The 23,450-nt window shown below is 43.3% G+C and overlaps 2 protein-coding genes across 4 annotated transcripts in view; one reads left to right on the plus strand and one right to left on the minus strand.

The window, feature by feature from the left end:
- The window catches only part of LOC138770348 (jeltraxin-like), a 359,857-nt gene that overhangs the window by 330,971 nt on the left and 5,436 nt on the right, over positions 1 to 23,450 (plus strand). Inside the window, exon 1 of one of the 3 annotated variants that reach the window (XM_069949391.1) lies at positions 21,597 to 21,693. The exons of 1 other annotated variant lie outside the window; for it this stretch is intronic. The gene's annotated coding sequence lies outside the window, so the exon portion shown is untranslated. One more of the 3 variants, XM_069949392.1, reaches the window with a different exon arrangement.
- On the minus strand, positions 1,164 to 17,297 carry LOC138770742 (jeltraxin-like). Its single transcript, XM_069949952.1, has 4 exons — positions 17,033 to 17,297; positions 7,368 to 7,557; positions 6,363 to 6,421; positions 1,164 to 1,970 (listed from the first exon to the last, which is right to left on the minus strand). Exons 3-4 carry the CDS (start codon positions 6,415 to 6,417, stop codon positions 1,381 to 1,383), a joined length of 645 nt encoding a protein of 214 aa, XP_069806053.1. The 5' UTR covers positions 6,418 to 6,421; positions 7,368 to 7,557; positions 17,033 to 17,297; the 3' UTR covers positions 1,164 to 1,380.

Consider the following 23,450-nt stretch of genomic DNA (forward strand, 5'->3'; position numbering starts at 1 on the left):
CAGCAAGAGCTCAGCACTTTGTAGGTCTGTGCGTTATGGCATTATGGCAATAGTAGAAGTGGGCAGAAGAAAATCCTTATAGAAGGAATGTTTTTACCACAAAAAGTATATGAAATCAATGGATTGGGGGTGAATAAGAGTAAGAATACCCAAACAAGCTCTTGGATTAAATCTGGCCCTTCTCCGGGGGCGAGATTATAATGCAGCATAATGCACAGTCCTTTAATGTAAAAGACCAACTGATGAGCCCCCCGCAATCATGGACTTTCATACAATTGTGAAGAGGATTAAAGTTTATTGAACCCTTACTACAAAACAGACCTTAGAAGTGCAGATCCTTTATTTTATTTTTTAAATTCATTGTTTCCAAACCTAATGCTGCAGAAGGTTCTGCACGTAAATTCCGTGGGCGGTACGCTATTGGCGTAGCCCCGGAATAGGCATACAGAAGCAGAGACATCAGTCTATGGCTGATCTCTCTGCTCCTGTAGTCAGTGAGCGGTCATGCATACAATATATGCATGAAAGCTCACTGTGCAGGGGCGGCCAGTGCCGCCCCCTGCAAGGTCCTATGAGCTGCCGCCTGAGGCGAAGACTTCACTACGCCTCATGGCAGATGCGGCCCTGCTCCATTCCCTCCCCACATGAAATGTTATATAGATTCATAATATATTTTGGTACCCAATTCAAGCTCCCACTTTCTCTGGTCCCACTGACCACCGGAAGTGCCTTACTTCTGGGTTCGGTCAGGACCATCTTACATCCCCGGGCGCCATCTTGGGTTGGGACGTAGGGCCGACTACGTCACGATCCAGGGCATTCCTGGGGCGTTCCTCTGAGCTTCCGGGCACTCCCTCCCTGCCTTGGCACTATTAGAACTGCAAGTCCCAGCGCACCCGATGGTCATACACATGTCAGTCCAGTGTATGACCATCTAATAGACTAGGGTATGGGAGGTGTGCCAAGGCAGGGAGGGAGTGCCCGGGAGTTCAGAGGAACACCCTGGATCGTGACGTAGTCAGCCGAACGTCCCAACCCAAGATGGTGCCCGGGGATGTAAGATGGTCCTGACTGAACCCAGAAGTAAGGCACTTCCAGTGGCCAGTGGGACCAGGGAAAGTGGGGTAAGGAGCTTGAATTGGCTGCCAAAGTATATTATGAATATATATAAATTTTCATGTGGGGAGGGAATGGGGGTAAATCACTACTCCTTTAACAATTCTGGTATAGGAAAGATCCGTATTTATTTGTTAACTCACATTTAAATGAATCACATACATGTAGTAATAAATGCATATACTTCAGATACTGTAATAGGCTTATGCTGTACAATGACAATTGTACGTCATTGTGGGTTTCACTTAGATGATCATGAAGATTTTAATGATTTAAGATGATGGCGTCCCCTTTTAATTCATAAACTCCATCTTCCCAGTTAAAAATATTTCCATAGTACTTATAACTCTTAGAAAGTAATTTTAGATTGCTGGTGGACAGAACATAATCCCACATATTGACATCATAAATCTCACCTACAAATGATTTAGTAGCATCAAACCTACTACCATACACATCCTGATCCTGTCCGAGGATGACGCTCATTTGGGGACCAATGGGAGATCTGGTGATAGTGACTCTTCTAGGGTAACGCTTGCCATTGATCCATAGTTGGAGCTCTCCTGTACTAGAGTCCCAGGTGAGACAAGTAAGTTTCCAGTCTAGGATCTCCTGATCCACTGTAAATATAAAGTATTCTTCGTTTATGTAAACTCTGCATACGTTTGGAGGTATTGGCAAGATGAGAACAGTCTTGTTTTGTCCTGGTGTGGCCATGGAAAAAAGAGAGTGTGGTCGGGTGAGCTCAGTGTAGGTGCGCAGGCATACAGTAAGTTGCTTTAGAGGTTGTTGCACAGTCGGCTTCAGAATCACATAGTCTGTGGCTGTTTCCTTAGGAAGAAGAATGTTTTTGTCTAGATCAAAATATAGAATAAAGAATAAAGTTGTAGTCATGGTAATAATAATAATTCAATAAATGTATAACCAAATAAGTATACTCAGATATACTGATCAAACCTATACTGCTATTAATTTTAGATTATTAGACCAATATGCCATATAAACCTTAAGACTAGTAATGAGCGAGCATGTTCGTCCAAGCTTGGTACTCGTTCGCGCATTAAGGTACTCAATGGTACTCGTTACTCGGACGAGCATCTCGTAAAGATTCGGGTTCGAGTTCAATAAAACAGCTAAACAATTGTGGGGGTCACTTAACCCCTTCCTTGCTGATATGGGTGCAGTCTGACATCAGTCTGGCCCCCAAGGGGTTAAGGGGGATGCAATGCATCCTCCCTAAACTCCTTGGGGGCCAGACTGTAAGAAGCGATCTGTAAAGATGCTGCCTACTGTAAGGTGCACAACACCGCTCACAATGATGGGTGTTGTGCTCCTGTTTGTGTGTTTTTTGTGTGTTTCTCCCTTTTTGTTTTTCAGATATCGGTATCCTGGGGATTACGTCAGATTCTATGGACTACATCGATGACCAGCGGTTGTTTGGATTCTTTTTTAAAATAAAATGGTCAATGAAAGGTTTGGGGGTGTTTTTATTTGAATAAAAAATGTTTTTCACTTGTGTCTTGTCTTTATTTCTTTACTTTATAGACTTAGTAGTGGAAGCCGTTTAACAGACGGAATCCATTACTAAGTCGGGGCCTAGTGTTAGCCGGTATAAAATGGCTAACACTAACCCCCCATTATTACCCCAGTACCCAATGCCACCAGGGGTACTGGGAAGAGCCGGGTGCCAGTGGTGGCATTGGGTACTGGGGTAATAATGGGGGGTTAGTGTTAGCCATTTTATACCGGCTAACACTAGGCCCCGACTTAGTAATGGATTCCGTCTATTAGACGGCTTCCAGTACTAAGTCTATAAAGTAAAGCAATAAAGACAAGACACAAGTGAAAAACATTTTTTATTCAAATAAAAACACCCCCACACCCCTCATTGACCATTTTATTTTTAAAAAGAATCTAAACAACCGCTGGTCATCGACGTAGTCCACGGAATCCGACGTAATCCCCAGGATACCGATATCTGAAAAACAAAAAGGGAGAAACACACAAAAAACACACAAACAGGAGCACAACACCCATCATTGTGAGCGGTGTTGTGCTCCTTACAGTATGCAGCATTTTTTCAGATCGCTGCTTACAGTCTGGCCCCCAAGGAGTTAAGGGAGGATGCATTGCATCCCCCTTAACCCCTTGGGGGCCAGACTGATGTCAGACTGCACCCATACCAGCAAGGAAGGGGTTAAGTGACCCCCCCTTCCTTGCTGGGATGGGTGCAGTACAGGGGAGAGGGTGGGGAGAGCTTTATACTCACCCTCCGATGTCCCGATGTATCCTCTTCGCCGGTCGTCAGCACAATGAAGTCACTGTGCTGCAGACCGGCTCCTTATATGTGCGCTCAGCCAATCGGCTGAGCGCACATATAAAGCAAAATGTTTCTTCTAATAATGCTATTGTGATAGCATAATTAGAAGAATTATTTGATGTTTTAATTAAAGTTAAGTATTAATTATTACAATGAGCTCTATTGTCGGCAATAGGAATTTGCTTTAATAGAGCTTCCTGTAATAAATAATATTTAATTAATAAAACACATTTTTGTTCTTATAAAGCTATTTCCCTTGTTCAATAATTTAATTCTAACGAATCCATACTTGTGCAATTAAATATACTGTAAATAAATAAATATATATATAAATATACATTTATTTATATTTATATTTATTTTAACGATATATTTAATTGCACAAGTATGGATTCGTTAGAATTAAATTATTGAACAAGGGAAATAGCTTTATTACAACGAAAATGTGTTTTATTAATTAAATATATTAACCAATACAGGGATCGGCATTACTGCAGAGGATCGTTAACCCCCGTAATGCCGATCCCTGTATTACTGCTGTTTCCTGTCCATTTCCGTGGTGTTTCCATCATTTTCTGCGGTTGACAGGTTTTCACACTACCTTCCCTCTACCAAACTTGAGTCCCCTGCACAAATGCTCGAGTCTCCCACTGACTTCAATGGGGTTCGTTACTCGAAACGAGCACTCGAGTATCGGGAAATACTCGTCTCGAGTAACGAGCACTCGAGCATTTTAGTACTCGCTCATCACTACTTAAGACCACATAGAATTTCAAAATTAGAACAGTGGATCACAAGCTGTGTATTAAACCACTGGATCTTTAAGGGTTTTATTTAATCAGAAGATCAACTTTAAAGTTGGCCATACACCTTCAATAACTGACGGCAGTTATCTCTCCCATCCAGCCCCTGTCCTCCACAGACACAAACATTTGGCACAGCTGAGCATTCCGGTGTTCTGTGTGTGGAGGGTTAAGCCGCAGCCAGGCTTATTTCTCCCAGAACAAAGGGGTCGAGCAGTGATTTTCCATCACGTCCAACCGATATCTCCACTGACATCATCGGTCAGTGGACGGTTGGGATAACCCCATATGCTTTCCACCAACGACCATACCCATCCCAAGAGACAAGTACAGCCAACAAAAGTACAAGATATATGGAGGCCTTAAAGGGGTATTCCCATCTCAACTAACATAGTTATTCTTGTAGAGCTCATCACATTAAATAGTTTTGTAAATACATTCCTTTAGCCAATCACCGTGCTCAGCTAATTAACTATTTAAAAGCCGTTCTTAAAATTGACAGCAGCATGCCCTTAAAAGTGGCTTGATCCCCCCACACAATGCGATCGTGAGGGAGCGATTTGCCATACCTGCCGGGCCAGTGATGTAATGGCGCTGATCACGACTCAACTATCCTTTACTTTGGGCTCTAGCAGCCCTTAGTATTCGAGCACTGATTGCAGAGATCAATGCAGTACGTGTGTACTGCATTGATCTCTATAATCAATCAGTGCAATATTCATAGAAGACCCCTATGGATACTTCGAATTATTGTAGGACAAAAAAAAAGTTTTTTTTTAATAAATAAAAAATCCCATGCCATATCAAAAGTTCGAATATAAAATCCCTTGCCAACTTCTGATAAATCACCCCCCTTTTCCCATTTTATAAATACATTTTCTATTGCAGTGTCTGTGATTGCCTAAACTGTTAAATCATTACATTCCTGATCTCGCATGGTAAATGGTGTAAGCGCAAAAAGTATAGAACAGATAATGATGCAAAAAATGACACATAAAATAACCTCATTTAGTTTTAAAAAAAAAGGTTTTAATTTTTTAAAAACTATAGTTATATAATATACCTATCAATGTAATTATACTGACTCGAGGAACATAGATAACATGTCAGTTTTATCACAGGGGGGAATGGCATAAATACAGTACAAATACAAATTCAACCTCCCACTCCCACATGAAAAAGAAAGTACTTTTTTCAATTTTACTGCGCAAATAATTTTTAAGATTAAGGCCCCGTTCCCACTGAGCAAAAGTAGCGGAATTCCGGGACGGAATTGTCCGCCGCGGAATGCCATTAGCCTGTACGCGCTGAAGAATGAACATGAACATAGACTCCCATTCTGAGTGGGAGGCTAACGGCATTCCGCGGCGTACAATTCCGTCGCGGAATTCCGCTACTTTTGCTCAGTGGGAACGGGGCCAAAGATTAAGTCTGTTATTACAATTGGTGTTGCAGAAAATATGGGCTTGTATGGGTCTGTAGGTGAAAAAATGCAAGCGCTGTGGCCTTTTACACACAAAGAAGACAAACAAAAGTGCAAAAATGGAGGGAAGGGGTTAAACATTAACAAACATTAACACACAAATAATACCAAAACAGGGATGTAAAATTGAGTGAAAAATATAGTTATTTATGCAATGTAATAACTTGCTCCATTGAAGTCTACGGGCAATTGACCATGCAGTGTATTTCACTTGTTTTAGTTTGATGACTGTAAAACAGATTAATCAAAAATTAAAGATAAATTGTTGCTTTAAAAGTGATAAACTCAAAAATCCTGAATACCAGGTCCAGTCTCCTGAAACATTTTTTAGTCTTGAGTTGGTTGAAAAAAACAGACTAAACACATGAAGTCCCGGCCAGTATAGAGTGTCACGGCTCAATGTGTCCGTCAATCACATGACTGCCTTTTCCCAGCTCCCAGATCACCTGGGATACACTGGACTTCCTGTGTTTAGACTCTTAGGAAAAATAAATAAATAAATAAATAAAGAGTCTAAACACAAGGGCCAGGGGGCTGATCTGGAGACTGTCGGAGGGTACGGAGGTCAGACCCCCCATGATCTCTTACTTTACTGTTTGGGTCACTCGGGTATTGAATATTTAACATTAACTTACTGTACCTTCCAGTGCAAAACATCCAAAGAACAGCACAAATAGGATGCAAAGGTTTTTCATTTTTCTAAAAAAAAAACCAAAACAATTTATATAAACTATGTAGTTGTTTTCAAATTATTCAAGTTATTTATATAACTGAAACATCTCTTGTCTCACCGATGTTCAGCAATAAAGCTTTTACTCCTTCCAAGATCCATCAATTTGTAGGTTTCCATCTACATCATGATGACATGTGGTATAAATGATATTCTAAGTTTATTCTCCAGAACTGTATGATTGTGGTTTTCATGAGGCCCATGAACTTTTTATTTATAGAACTTTTTATTTATAGGGAGGGCTTTTTTTTTTTTTTTAAGAGCAAGCTATAATTAGGTTTTGGGTTTATATGACTTTCTGATCACTTCTAACTTTTTTTGTTTTAAAAGGCATGAGGAACCAAAAACAGCATCTTTACTTTTCTTTGTTTTTTAATAGTTCAGATGTTTCAGAATAAGGAGCATTGTTGAAAACAAAGGAGACATATTAAGCATGCATAGCTAAAATCGACAACTTTTTGAAGAAAAGTTGATCAGTTCTACTGATTTGAGACTTACTCTGGCTTAAATGTTTTTAAAATATGACAGCCCCATAAAATATTAAGGAATAGGTAAAAAAGCAAAACCTCAAAATCTGACAATAAAATAGATCTGAGATGTGGTCCCATAGGTGGACCAGTATCTTCTATTTCTTCATAGAGCTCTCCCCCCCCCCCATTACAGAACTCAGGTTTAAAGGACAACTCCCGTGGGACCCCCCCCCCCAAAAAAAAAAAAAGTGGGGGAAGGGGGCCAGACCGGGTATTTAACCACATTACAAAGTTATATAACTTATATAACTTTGTAATGTGAGTTAAATAAGCTAAAACATTTTTTCGTGGGAGTTGTCCTTTAACTAAACAGATCTCACTTCCGTTTTACCCCCTCCTTATCTTTATTTAGTAGTTCACAATGCCAAGTTAAAAAAAAACTCACCTTAGCCGATGATCTTTCTGTAATTCCTCTTTTGAGAAATATAAAGGCACAGAGAAAGGAAATTACATTGAGGGTCACCACTGAAGGTCTGATACTCCAATGTTGAGTCAGAACACAGAGTTTTTTTTGCTAATGTATGGTTTCCTGATCTTCCCAGTAGATTCCCAAAACACACATGCAGCCACGTAGCCTGCAAAGTAATGATGAGTTACAAGTAACCTAATGTCTTATAAACCAAAACACTAATAACCGCCCATCATGGTCTTTTACAGTATCTAAACAATTACTGGAAGACTTTCACAATACTTGGAAACCAGATAAGATACATTTGGAAACAGAGGAAATCAGCAAATGACATGAATTTGATGCTAATGTTACATAAGTAGAGAAAAAATAATGGTGGTAGACTATGCCTTTGTACAGAAAAATAAGTTGATTAAAGGGGTTTTCTGTAAAAGAGTAAAACTCCATTTACTGTCTCTCTGTGTGTTAATACAATAAGTGAGCACACACTTACCCCCCTTACTCCCCCACTGCTCTTGCTATAGGGTCTTCCAGTCCTGACTGATAAGGGCCAAGTACCCTGAAACAGCTGTGTGTGGATGGAGATCTTTCCCTTTCTGTACTTCTCAAGTCCTGTCAATTTTGTCTTGCCTGGAAACCCCCCACCCCCATCCCTTTTGGCTTGGTCGTTCCTTCCGGTAGAAGGTTTGGCTAGCTCCCTGACGTTGAGAAAAATTTGTGATGGTGTCTCCTCAGTATTTTTGCATATTTGAATTCCCATGTGTCAATGTTTCTAGATTCACTGACGTTGAGAAACATGCGATGGTGTCTTTGTGGTGTTTCAGTTGATCTCCCTGAGGTCAACCATCATTCTCTTGATTCACTTACTAGACTTTGCTCCCACTAGCTAGAATCCTGCTCCACATTGATGAGGGGCAAATACTCTGAAACAGCAGTCTGTGGATGGATACGTGATGGTGTCTTCACAGTATTTTTGCATATTTCCTCAACATGACATAATAATACGCCTTGATGCAATAAAGTGTAACCATAATCTTTAGCAGGAGGCAGGATGCGCTGTCAAAACCCTGCTGCTGTGCTCCCGATGCAGGCATGTGCAGGATGCGGATTTCTTCCGGCAGCGCCATTGTATACAATGCAATCAATTGTGCTGCTGAAACAATTCCATCTTCGGTGCATGCCTGCATGGGGAACGCAGTGGCAGGATTTTGACAGTGTATCCTGCTGACCGCTAAAGATGATAGTTACACTTTAAACTTTCAAAATCTAAAATCAACAGGGGATCAGATAAAAGCATGTATGCAATTCACATTAATAATTATTACAATTTTTTTTTTTTTATCGTGGTTTAAAACAAAGCTATACTTACTTGAAATCCAGGTTCAGTCTCCTGAAGCAGCTTTTTAGTCTTGTGCTTGTTGAAAAAAAGAGACCAAAAACAGGAAGTCCCTATCACCTGCACGCTCACAGAGAATGCATTCATGGGATTGGAGGACACATTGCCGTTCTCTACTGGTGCTGAGACCCCCGCCGATCGTTAAAATGACAATGGAGCCCTATGGTACTTCCGGTACATCGATCACCGGAAGTTCCTTAGGGCTCCATTATAATTCCGTCGCCTGCTACTTTAGCAGTGAGATGGAGATGAAGAGTTAGAGTGCGCTTACCCCTTCAATCTAACAATCGGCAGGGGTCTCGGCACCTGTTACAAATTTCTGAAATGTTGTTGTGACATGTCAGTAGTTTCCGAAAATGATAGGTAGCCTTTAAGAGGTTAAAATCTTTGGGAACATATGTCAATATTGTTTATGCTAAGATTTATCTCAAAACCAGCATTCAAATATACTGTATGAGACATGATGACAGATATTCTTTTGTTTTTTTTTGCAAACTCATGCAAATTGTTCATATATCTATTTCTACTTGAGCATAAATTCCACTTCCCTAAGCCAGGAAATTTCCATAGGTATTATAGGTCATTTGACTATGATGTTGACACAAGTGATTATAAAATTGGTGTTCTGATATCTTGACTATCTCTTTGGAGGGTAGTGTGGTCATCATGGTGAGTCCTGTGTACATTGGCCTTATGGTGATAGATGTGGTCTCTCTTCTTGTTGTTGTCCCAGGACACTTAGGAATATTGATCGTGTATATTCAGGCCTTAATGAGGAAAAAAGGTCTTGACATAAAGGATCAGCTCTTCTGTGGTCTTAGTATTTGTAACCCACTACAGGGACTTTTACAAGTCATGACTGATTTTCTTCTTTTTCTGAAAAAGACTCTTTTTGGAAAGTTTTGACTTATTAATCTTCTTCTCCACTTGGCTTAGCGTTTACTTCTGTCTAAAAATTGTAAACCTCAACAAGAGATGGTACATTCGTTTACAGAGGACATTTCCCAAGATATTCCCATGGCTCCTGATATTTTCGGTGTTGGTATCTATCACCTGTAGCTTCTCAATGGCGTTCCACTCTTCTACATTTCATGAATCTCAAAACATGACTATGTTACAGAAGTATACTAATGGACCAAAGAGCATTGCTATATCTACCGCTCATTTGGTCTCAATTGAATGCTACATTACTATGTCTGTATTGTTGTTAGTATTATCTTTCAGTTCCTCATGTCCTATCATTATTTCTCTCTACCAACATATGAGACAGATGCGAGTCTCTACTGCGGGGTCTAGAATTCCCACCCTAGAGCCTCATATTTATGCTGTTAGAACCATAACTTTGCTGATGATCTTAAATGCTTTATATTTGTATTCCTTGATAACACTTATATTCACCGGACATAAGATAATATGGTATTATTGTACTGTAATAATATTTAACATTTGCCACATTACATCAGTAGTGATATTATTAAGAGGAAACCACAAGGTTCGGGACAAGCTGAAAGGGACCTTATTTACCCTGCTTGGTGTAAGGGTTTTACCTGTGGAATAAAGTGCTATAAAGAGAGGCATAAAATAGAAGATGTGTATGTATGTGTGTGTGGTGGTGGTGGGAAGGGCCGGCCTTAGGGGTAAGCGACCTGTGCAACCGCACAGGGCGCATCACCCCATCAATCAATTGCGGACAGGTACATTGGAGGTTTAGAAGAGCCTCCAGTGGGCGCCGACAGCTGCAGGAGCATCCTGGATGAGCGCCGCATGCAGCTGTGTGTGTGGCGGTGGTAGCAGCCGAGACTTACGGTACAGGCAGCATCTCCGTCGCGATGTCTGTGCCGGAGTAGAGGAGCACCGGCTGCCGGGAGAGGCGCTACTGTGGTGAAGCCTGCACTAGGTGAGTTCATTTGTTTGTTTGTTTTGTTTCTGTTGTTTAGTGGGGGGAATTACTATGGGGAGCACAGGGCAGGGGGTTACTATGGGGGAGCACAGGGGGATTACTATGGGGGAGCACAGGGGGGATTACTATGGGGGAGCAAGGGGGATTACTATGGGGAGCACAGGGAGGATTACTATGGGGAGACCGGGGGGGGATTACTATAAGGAGCATGGGGGATTCCTATGGGGAGCACGGGGGGGATTACTATGGGGTATCACAGGAGGGATTACTATGGGGGAGCATAGGGGGGCATTACTATGGGGAGCACAGGGGGATTACTATGGGGAGGACAGGGGGGATTATTATGGGGAGCACAGGGGGAATTACTATGGGGAGCACAGGGGGGGATTACTATTAGTAAGCACAGGGGGGATTACTATGGGGGAGCACAGGGGGATTATTACTATGGGGAGCACAGGGGGATTATTACTATGGGTGAGCACAGGGGGATGATTACTATGGGTGAGCACAGGGGGATTATTACTATGGGGGAGCACAGGGGGATTACTATGGGGAGAGCACATGTGGGAATTACTATGGGAAGAGTACATGGGGGGAATTACTATTGGGAGAGCACAGGAGGATGGGGCCTTACTATGGGGAGAGCACAGGGGTATTACTTTGGGGACAGCACAGGGGTATTACTATGGGGAGAGCACAGGGGGGATTGCTATGGGGAGGGGACATTACTATGGGGAGAGCACAGGGGGGATTACTATGGGGAGGGGGGATTACTTTGGGTAGGGGAAATTACTATGGGGACAGCACAGGGGGGATTAATATGGGGAGGGGGGTTTACTATGAGGAGAGCACGGGGGGATTACTATGGAGAGAGCACGGGGGGTTATTATCGGGACAGCCCAGGGGGGCATTACTATGGGGAGAGCACAGGGGGAGGGGGCATTACTATGGGGAGAGCATATGGGAAATTACTATGGGGACAGCACAGGGGCTTTCCTATGGGGAGAGCACAGGGGGGGGCATTACTATGGGGAGAGCATATGGGAAATTACTATGGGGACAGCACAAGGGGGAATTACTATGGGGACAGCACAAGGGGGCATTACTATGGGGAGAGCACATAAGGAATTACTATGGGGACAGCACAGGGGCATTACTATGGGGAGAGCACAGGGGGAGGAGGGCATTACTATGGGGAGAGCACATGGGGAATTACTATGGGGACAGCACAAGGGGGCATTACTATGGGGAGAGCACATGGGGAGAGGGGAATTAATATAAGGGGAGGACACGGGGGGTCATTACTATAAGGAGAGCACATGGGGAGAGGGCATTACTATTAGGGGAGCACACGGGGGGCATTAATATAAAGAGGGCACATGGGGCCATTACGATAGGGGACTGCATGGGAGGAGCCACTAACTATAGGGGCTGGTGGAGCATTACTATACGGGATGGCACAGAAGGGGGAGCACCTACTATATATAAACTGCACAGAGGGGGCCACCTACTATATAAGGGCTTCACAGAGGGGTCAGATTACTATACAGGGGTACAGGGGATCTAACTATTATACGTGCTGGAACAAGTAGCCTAAAATGTTTCTCTGGCAGATTCTTGAGAGAGGATTTATGGCCAGGAGAGAACTGCAAGATGGCCCAGGCAGAATTGAAAGAAAAAGAAAAAGTTAACAACTCTGATCAGAGAAGATGCCTCCTGTGAGTCACTAGATGTAACTGCACTCTCTTATAGGGTTTGTAGTGATAGTGGTCATGGTGTGGTGGTATTATATAATGGTATCATCGGTAATGTGCCATCTACCCTAGGCTGGCCCACTATAGCAGTTCACCCATGAGTAGAGATCGGTTTTCCTTTCTTGTTCCCTGTTAATCAGCTTCTAATTTGTGATTCTGTGTTATACAATAAATATAGTCATTAGAAATAAAGATACTGACACGTTCAGATAACTCTTTCTCTTCACATATTCATTTTTGCAACAATACAGCTTTTACAAAATTTCATAAATCACCCATGTGCAGATGGATACTTCAATGGAACTCCGTCTTGGCGTCCTGCTTAGGGCGTTGTTAAAGTCCACATATCAGCTGTGGGGCAGAGACCTCCATGGTTGGTAGGAGGCAAAGTAGTAGCGTCTTTACATAATCACGCGACGTTTCGGAGTAGTAATCTCCTTTCTCAAGCGTATCCAATTCAGTGAAACCCTCCACCATAAATAGTCCATATGACGTCATCAAACTTCAAAGCATATCAAATCCTTGACTAAAACATATTAAAATCAGGCTTCATTTAAGCTGGCACTAGAAAGCATTCATTTCCAGTATTTTATCATGTATTTCATACATATTACTCAATGTTATATATTTCTCATGCAATACTAAAGTGCTAAGCTTAACATCGCCACTAGATGGCATACTAGCGTGCACTACGCTACAGGAAAGCCTGGAAATTACACATTTCGTTTAACCCCTTTGGTTGTTGGTAGTCGAGCGTGCAGACCCAGTAAGAGATGAGCGAACCTGCCATAGGCTGTATCCCAGTTTTCCAGGCGGTCCTCCGGCTGTATCCACTCTCTTCACGGAGGCTGCAGACAGCGGGAATCAGACGCCGAGAGTTCAGGTTCATACGAACCCGAACCTCGGCAGGCTCGCTCATCTCTAGTAATAGACTTTTCTCTTTACACCACACTTCCTAATTTGTGCAGTAGAAGTACAAAAAGATGATAATAGGCTAGGGTACTGTCGGGGAGGTAGCCCTGTTATACCCCTATCTAACGTATATCGAGGACCGCTGGGTCAGGCGTCCCTTAGCCAGGCGGTATCTGGCCCTATAATAGACAGTCGTGGAGACTGTCTGAAGACGTGTTTCCCCTATGTGGTGTGCATAGGTTCATCAGGGAATGATGTGGAGATGCTGTCAATATTGTCCTCAGTAAGGAGATCTGTGTTGGAAAAAAGGGGGGGGGGGGGGGGAGTTTAGTGAAAAGAACTAAACCCCTTTGACAGTGTCGGACTGGGGTCCCTGGGCCCACCAGGGAAATTGATTCTAGGGGCCCACCCTAAATACATATACTTTACATAACCGATGCCAAACCTTTCATGTTAGCACAGTATAGTATTCTTTTTTACATAAATCTGATAGTACATTTGGATTAAGGAATAATCTGACATTGTACACATGCACACATACTGAGATACACACAGATACACACACACCTTCCATACATACATCTAATCACACATACAGACACACACTTTAAGGGCACTACTACTACGGGCCCTATTGCACGGAACGATTATCGTCCGTATTTGTCCAATATCAGCTGTTACAGCCGACAATCGTCTTGTGTAATAGAAGGCAACGATCAGCCGACGTGAACCATGTCACCTGATGGTTGCAGTCGTTTGTCTTTTAACATGACAAATGACAAATATAGCAGCGATCTGCTGCCGTCGCCCCGTGGAATAGGAGCAGCAGCAGACCGATGCTATTTGCATTGAAGATTTCTGGTTTATTATAAATGTATGCAGTGTGCAGGTAGACCCTACATAGAAGTATATAGAGAGTATATACACTATCTCTCATCTATGTGTTACTACATACAGTCTATACGCTTATCTGTACAGTCTACATGCACACTGCATACATCTATAATAACATCTATAGGAAACTTCTAGAGAGCTGCCGACCATTGCTGTCTCTCTATAAACATCCATAGAACTACATTATATAATATACACTATGGGGGAGATTTATCAAACATGGTGTAAAGTGAAACTGGCTCAGTTGCCCCTAGCAACCAATCAGATTCCACCATTCATTCCTCACAGACTCTTTGGAAAATGAAAGGTGGAATCTGATTGGTTACCGGGGGCGACTGAGCCAGTTTCACTTTACACCAGGTCCCCCTATATACATAATAGGTGTGCGCACACACACAGATAGCCACACTACACACACACACACACATAGCCACTCTACACACACATAGCCACACACACACACACACACATAGCCACACTACACACACACACACATAGCCACACTACACACACACACACACACACATAGCCACACTACACACCCACACCCACACTACACACACACACAGATAGCCACACTACACACACACACATAGCCACACACACACACATAGCCACACTACACACACACACACACACACACACATAGCCACACTACACACACATACACACACACACACACCCACACACACACACACACAGCCACACACACACACACACACACATAGCCACACTACACACACACACACAGCCACACTACACACACACACACACACACACACACATAGCCACACTACACACACATAGCCACACTACATACACAAACATAGCCACACGACACACACACAAACACACACACACATAGCCACACACACACACACACACAGCCACACTACACACACACACATAGCCACACTACACACACACACACACACACATAGCCACACTACACACACACACAGACACACACCCACACTACACACACACACACACATAGCCACACTACACACACATAGCCACACTACATACACACACATAGCCACACTACACACACACACACACACACACATAGCCACACTACACACACATAGCCACACTACACACACACACACATAGCCACACTACACACACACATAGCCACACTACATACACATAGCCACCCTACATACACACACATAGCCACACTACACACACACACATAGCCCCACTACACACACACATAGCCACACTACACACACACACATAGCCACACTACACACACACACACACACATAGCCACACTACACACACACACACATAGCCACACTACACACACACACACACACACCACACACACACACATAGCCACACTACACACACACACATAGCCACACTACACACACACACCACACACACACATAGCCAGCCACACTACACACACACACACACACATAGCCACACTACACACACACACATACACATAGCCACACTACACACACACACATAGCCACACTACACACACACATAGCCACACTACACACACACACACACACACATAGCCACACTACACACACACACACACTACACACACACATAGCCACACTACACACACACACACACACATAGCCACACTACACACACACACACTACACACACACACACACACACACACATAGCCACACTACACACACAGCCACACTACACACACATAGCCACACTACACACACACATAGCCACACTACACACACACACATACACATAGCCACACTACACACACACACATAGCCACACTACACACACACATAGCCACACTACACACACACACACACACACATAGCCACACTACACACACACACACACACTACACACACACATAGCCACACTACACACACACACACACACATAGCCACACTACACACACACACACTACACACACACACACACACACATAGCCACACTACACACACACACACACAGCCACACTACACACACATAGCCACACTACACACACACATAGCCACACTACACACACACACACACATAGCCACACTACACACACACACACACACATAGCCACACTACACACACACACTACACACATAGCCACACTACACACACACACACATAGCCACACACACACACACACACATAGCCACACTACACACACACATAGCCACACTACACACACACACACATAGCCACACTACACACACATAGCCACACTACACACACACATAGCCACACTACACACACACATAGCCACACTACACACACACACATAGCCACACTACACACACACACATAGCCACACTACACACACACACATAGCCACACTACACACACACACTACACACACACATAGCCACACTACACACACATAGCCACACTACACACACATAGCCACACTACACACACACACACTACACACATAGCCACACTACACACACACACACATAGCCACACTACACACACACATAGCCACACTACACACAGCCACACTACACACACACACATAGCCACACCACACACACATAGCCACACTACACACACACATAGCCACACTACACACACATAGCCACACTACACACACACACACACACACACACAGACATAGCCACACTACACACACACACACATAGCCACACTACACACACACACACACACACACACACATAGCCACACTACACACACACACACACTATACAGACACAAACATGCAAGCACACACACAGATGACAAGGATACACAAATATACAGACACTCACACTGACCTACTTAGGGACTTACTGACACTACAGACACTTACTGACACACTGACTGCTTTATGCAGGAAGCTCCAGGGCCTCCATTAGTCTCCATCTCCACCATCTTCTTCTGTGCAGCCTGCAGCCTCTCCCTCTTCTCCTCGCACCGACAGCACAAAGCAGCAGGAGGGGGGAGACATGACTGCAGGGGGAGGGGGGATGGAGGGGGTCCTGCTGCTGTGGCTTCTCTGTGCAGCTTTCAGCATGTCCCTGCTGCCACACCAGGGTTTGTTTACTGCGGGACAGAAGGAGCCTCTAGTGACAGGCAGGAAGAGAGCCAATCAGGAGCTGATTAGGACGGACTGTACCACTTACAGTGCAGGGGGAGGGGGGTCCATGGCTTTACAGTGGTGGAGTAAACGAAGGGGCCCTGCTGCCGTTCTTTAATCACTAGAGCACCATGGAAGGCAGCTGAGGGCCCCCTGATCTCCTGATCATAAGGAGAGGCTGAACAGGAGGCCCACCTCCAGCACAGGGCCCTTCAAAGGGGGGCGGGCCCACCTGGGGATCCCCCGGCCCCCCGGGGGTCCAGTCCGACCCTGCCCTTTGATGTCTCTTATTGTATGCTATGGGATTTAGACATTACCGATGTACATCTACCCAGATGCCATGTTCATATAGGTGGGGGAATGATGATAACCATATTAGCAGGTCCTGATATGAGCCTGTAACAGTGAGGTAAAACACAATGAATACCAAAAACCAAATGGTGTAAATCCCTGTCAGTTGGTGTATCATAGTTACCTACTAGTAGTGATATTGCTTGTAGCCCGTTAGTCAGGTCCAGGATAGGTACAACAGATATCTTAGTTGGTAATATTGACAGCATCTCCCCTGATGAACCTATGCACACCACATAGGGGAAACACGTCTGAAGTGAAAACCTGTGAAGGATCTCAGTTATCTTACATTGTAGAAATAAAAGTACTCACTTGAGCCACATCACCTCATATGTGACTATGCCGTATACTTACCAGACGGAATCATTCTGATCACACCTACATCACACGTCTTCAGACAGTCTGCACCTTGACTCCACCACTGTCTAGTATAGGGCCAGATACCGCCTGGCTAAGGGACGCCTGACCCAGCGGTCCTCGATATACGTTATGTAGGGGTATACCAGGGCTACCTCCCCGACAGTACCCTAGCCTTTTATAATCTTTTTGTACTTCTACTGCACAAATTTGGACTAATTATATATATATGACTTCACTGCACTTTGTGCTCATACTAATAAAGTCGCTTTTTTGCATCAATTAGGTCTACCACAATAGTCATTTCTCTTGTTTTTTCTTGTTTGTATACTCGACTTGTGGAGACCGCCGCCATATCCATCCAGCTAGGTACTCTAATCTTATTCATTACCCTGTTTCTCCAAAGCTTTTCTTTTCTTCCTTCACCTCTCCATGTTCCTTCTGCAACAGCCTCCTAATGGCTGACCTATGTTCGTTTAACCTTCTCTTCACTGGCCTGCTCGCTTGTCCTACATATACATCTCCACATGGACATTTTATTAAATATACAACATTGCAGGAATCGCATGTATGCATTCCAGGCAGTTGTATCATATGGCCCTTTCTAGGATGTGACACACTCCCTCCTTTTATGATGCTGGAGCAATTCTGACATTGAAAACAAGGAAAGGTCCCAACTTTCCCAGAGGCCAGAACGGTCTGTATAGATTTTGCTCCGTCCTCAATGTCTGCTCTCACTAGATACATTTAGGTTTATCCTTGAACAGTCTGCCAAATTTGTCATTGTGCCCAAGGACAGACCAATGTTTCATGATAGTATTTTATGTCCATGTGGAGATGTATATGTAGGACAAGCGAGCAGACCAGTGAAGAGAAGGTTAAACGAACATAGGTCAGCCATTAGGAGGCTGTTGCAGAAGGAACATGGAGAGGTGAAGGAGGAAAAGAAAAGCTTTGGAGAAAAAGGGTAAGCAATACATTTTGCAGAAAAGAAACACAAAGTAAGTGATTTGAGATGGATCATTCTGGAGGAAGTCTGGTGTAAAGACAAAAGTGAAATGAAAAAGAGGTTATTACAGAAGGAAACTTACTGGATCTGCACGCTCGACTCCCAAGCGGATGAAGGCTGCCCTTATTTCGGACTTAATCCACCCGGTGGGTATTAAGGTGTAAGCTATTCTAAACACAATTAACCTCTTAAGGACGGAGCCAATTTTCGATTTTTGCGTTTTTCGTTTTTTCCTCCTTGTGCTTAAAAGGCCATAGCACTTGCATTTTTCCACCTAGAAACCCACATGAGCCCTTATTTTTTGCGTCACTAATTGTACTTTGCAATGACAGGCTGAATTTTTGCATAAAGTACACTGCGAAACCAGAAAAAAAATAAATGTGTGGTGAAATTGAAAAAAAAAATGCATTTTGTTTATTTGGGGGAAATGTGTTTTTACGCCATTCGCCCTGGGGTAAAACTGACTTTTTTATATATTACGATTACAACGATATGTAACATGTATAACTTATATTGTTTCTGATGGCCTGTAAAAAACTTTTTGATCGCTTTTTATTACAATTTTTTGGATTTGGATTTTGGATTTGATGTGACCAAAAATGCACAATCTTGCACTTTGGGATTTTTTTGCGCTGATGCCGTTTACCGTACGAGATCAGGAATGTGAATAATTAATAGTTCAGGCGATTACGCACGCGGCGATAGCAAACATGTTTATTTATTTATTTACTTTTATTAATAACCTGGGAAAAGGGGGGTGATTCAGACTTTTATTAGGGGAGGGGGATTTTTACTATTAACAACACTTTTTTTTTTTTACTTTTACACTTATACTAGAAGCCCCCCTGGGGGACTTCTAGTATAAGTATACTGATCTCTCATAGAGATCTCTGCAGCATAGATATGCTGCAGAGATCCATGAGATCGGCACTCGTTTGCTTTCGGCTGCTGCAGCCGGAAGTAAACGAGTGCCGAGCCGGGGATGGCGCCATCTTGGAGTGGTCCCCGGCCGGCTTCAGACAAGGAGATCGCTCTTCCGGGATAACGTCCCGGGGGAGTGATCTCCGCCACTAGACACCAGGGATAAGCTGAATCCGGTAATCGGATGCAGCTGTCAGGTTTGACAGCTGCATCTGATTACTGTATTAGGGGGCACGGCGATCGGACCGTGCCCGCTAATACCTGCGGTCCCGGGCTACAAGCGGCACCCGGGACCGCCGCGGTTCAGAGCGGGGTCGCCGCGCGGCCCCACTCTGAAAGTCCTTAACGGCAATAGGGCGTAAATATACGCCCTATGTCGTTAAGGGGTTAATATAACAAGGTCAAGGGAAGGCTGTAATACTTTTTAAAAGCAATGTAAGAAAACAGCTTTCCATAGCCACCGCCAAAAGATTTTGCAAGGCTGGACTCCCCCGTGGAATGTAACAATGTTTGTTTTCCCATCATGTCACGTATATTAAAAAAACAAAAAAAAAAAACAGTGTCTGCTTAATACACAGCAGGAAGACATTCATCTTCATATAGTGAAGATGACAAAATTATGCAGCAAGTGAATAAAATAAAAAGGAATTAAGGTACTCACGGTCAGCGCTGTCCACATAGAAAAGTGGCCGAAAGCTTAAATAAATGAATTTAATATAGTAAAAAATATTTAATATAGCACAAATATGACGCGTTTCGAAGACATACGTCCTCTTCATCAGATAAAACGAAGTGCATAACATAGGATAGCAGGAGGGTTACTTAAATAGGCTCAGGTACAAAAAAGAAATACCCATTAGGGGGCGTTTATAATTGAATAAGGAAAGTGTATACAATATACATAAAATCATGATGCATAAAATCAATAATAAATAACATTACATAACATATTATATAACTGGTACCATCAGAGCACACACATAAAAAAGTTTAAAATAATGACTGGGATATAGATTGCAACATTGCACAAGATGCTGGGCTAAATAAACCATATGGCCTCTGTGCCAGTTCACATATTCTACCAGTGTGGTAGAACCGCACAGATATGGTAATACATTGTATAGACACATCTATATAACTTTTAATGTACTTTTAATAGAAAACAAGTTTCTCTTATCCGGAGTTCCCCTTTAAAGTAAAACTGACAACTCAAAAAAGTCATAGTTCTTTCAAATCAATCAAGTCTTTTATCATGTATGGATATTATTGAATATCAATATTGAATTATTGGTAGAGATGAGTAGAGTACATTTTTGCAAATTTGCAAAAAAAACCTAAACATTTTGTTTCAGTTTTTCTTTTTCTTTTTTTTTTTACGAGAGAACAGAATTAAGTAAGTAATACACTGATCTGTTCAGCATTTCTGTCAGAGGCAGAATAAACCTAGTGACAGATTCCCCTTAAGGGATTAAAATAAACTACACAATTTATTACATAAGCATAAGCATTAAATGATCCTTATCCGATTTATTTGGGGCTGTGATGTTACTGTGTTTCAGGGACTGGCAGGGTCACTAGCAGGGTCACTGTAAACAGTATGATTGAGTAAGTTTACATAACTGCTGCAAAAACAATTGCAAAACTGGACTTTCCCATGGAATGTAGAAGAGGTTCTGCAGGAGTTCCTGGCATATTGTATCTATAAAGACACAGCTTGTGCTTAACACACAGAAACCACTCTGGCATAGAGGAGAAGGTAAGACCTCCATGCTCCTAATATCCTATCAGGTAAGGACTAAATTATCTGGTCCTACAATATGGTGGTATCAGGTATGTGGCATGTTATGTGGAATTTAGCATGTACTATTATGTGGCTTGTAATACAGAGTATTATGTGGGTATTATATTCAAGTATTGTATTATGTAAAGTGAACGTATAAAAAATTACATAAAAAATTTGAAGTATTATAGTTAAAGGGGTACTCTGGAGACCTGCTTACTTTGTAATATAACTTTATTTTTAATATATACTTTTTGGGGGAGATTTATCAAACATGGTGAAACTGGCTCAGTTGCCCCTAGCAACCAATCAGATTCCACTTTTCATTCCTCACAGACTCTTTGGAAAATGAAAGGTGGAATCTGATTGGTTGCTAGGGGCAATTGAGAAAGTTTCACTTTACACCATGTTTGATAAATTTCCCCCATAATGTACAGATTTACTTCAGTTGACTGGCAGCAGTAAGGGAGGAACACTGCCCCCTCTGCTGCCATCAACTTGTGTGTCAGGAACTGCAGGGTAACCCAAGCCCTGCAGTTTATGATCCCCTGCTCTGATCAAGTGCTGCCGCACAGCACTATACAGAGCAGCGTCTACTGTATATTCTTATGTACAGTATCCATGGGGGGGGCTGCCTGATACAATCATTGGGGGAGATTTATCAAACTGGTGTAAAGTAAAATTGTCTTAGTCGCCACTAGCAACCAATCAGATTCCACCTTTCAAGAGTCTGTGAGGAATGAAAGGTGGAATCTGATTGGTTGCTAGGGGCAACTAAGACAATTCTACTTTACACCAGTTTGATAAATCTCCCCCATTGTGTCCGACAACCTCTGCAGAGGGAGCGCTGATAAGAAGAGGGATCAAGCACTGTGAGCAGTCGTAGCAATCACCATTGCAGAGGCTGACGGACACGTCAAACATGGTGGGCAGTCTCCCCCTCTCCCCTGTGTACTGTTTATAAAAGAATATACTGTACAAGGAGGGGGAGGGGACCCTGGTAGGTCAGAGAAGGGGATCAGGAACTGCAGGGCTCATATAGATAAATAGACACAAAAATTGGTGGCAGCATCGCCCCTTACTGCTGCTGGTGAATTGCAATATATACCATATTTTCCGGCGTATAAGACAAGTTTTTTACCCCAAAAAATCGGGGTTAAAGTCGGGGGTCGTCTTATACGCCACATATGGTCGCTTCATACAGTGGGCGGGGGCTCAAAAATGGCCCCATCCCCACCGAAAAAAAACAACATTTAACTCACCTAAATGTTCCCGGCCTCCAGTACCGTTCCCGACGCAGGCAGTGTGAAGTACACTATTTGCGTCGGAGACGGAGATTGCCAAACCTCTCCCAGGCAGCTGAGCGCCTCATCTGAGAGGCTCGCAGACGCTTAGCTGCCGGGAGAGCTTTAAGAGAATGAGAGAGGCTTTGGCAACTTCCGGCACCTCTCTCATTCTCCCAAAGCTCTCCCGGCAGCCGAGCGTCTCCGACCCTCTCCGATGAGACGCTCGGCTGCTCGGGAGAGGTTCAGCGATCTCCATCTCCGTCGCAGGTAGTGTACGTGACACTGCCTGCGCCCGGAACGGTACCAGAGGCGTGAAGAGGCCAGGAACACGCCCTAGGTCTGTAAAATATTTGGGGGGGGGGGGGGGTTTAAATTAGCACCACGGCTGCGGTCAGGCAGGGGTTAACATTTTCCGGCGTATAAGGCAAACCCCTAACAATCTGCTTA

The sequence above is a fragment of the Dendropsophus ebraccatus genome, chromosome 13, assembly GCF_027789765.1.
Source record: "Dendropsophus ebraccatus isolate aDenEbr1 chromosome 13, aDenEbr1.pat, whole genome shotgun sequence".
NCBI classification, from domain to species: Eukaryota; Metazoa; Chordata; class Amphibia; order Anura; family Hylidae; genus Dendropsophus; species Dendropsophus ebraccatus.

Excerpts from the sequence above, each read along its gene's own strand:
- LOC138770742 (XM_069949952.1), bottom strand. The coding sequence starts at position 6,417 with ATGAAAAACCTTTGCATCCTATTTGTGCTGTTCTTTGGATGTTTTGCA. Across the intron at positions 1,971-6,362 it reads TGGATGTTTTGCACTGGAAG|ACAAAAACATTCTTCTTCCT; the intron begins GTACAGTAAGTT and ends ATTTTGATCTAG.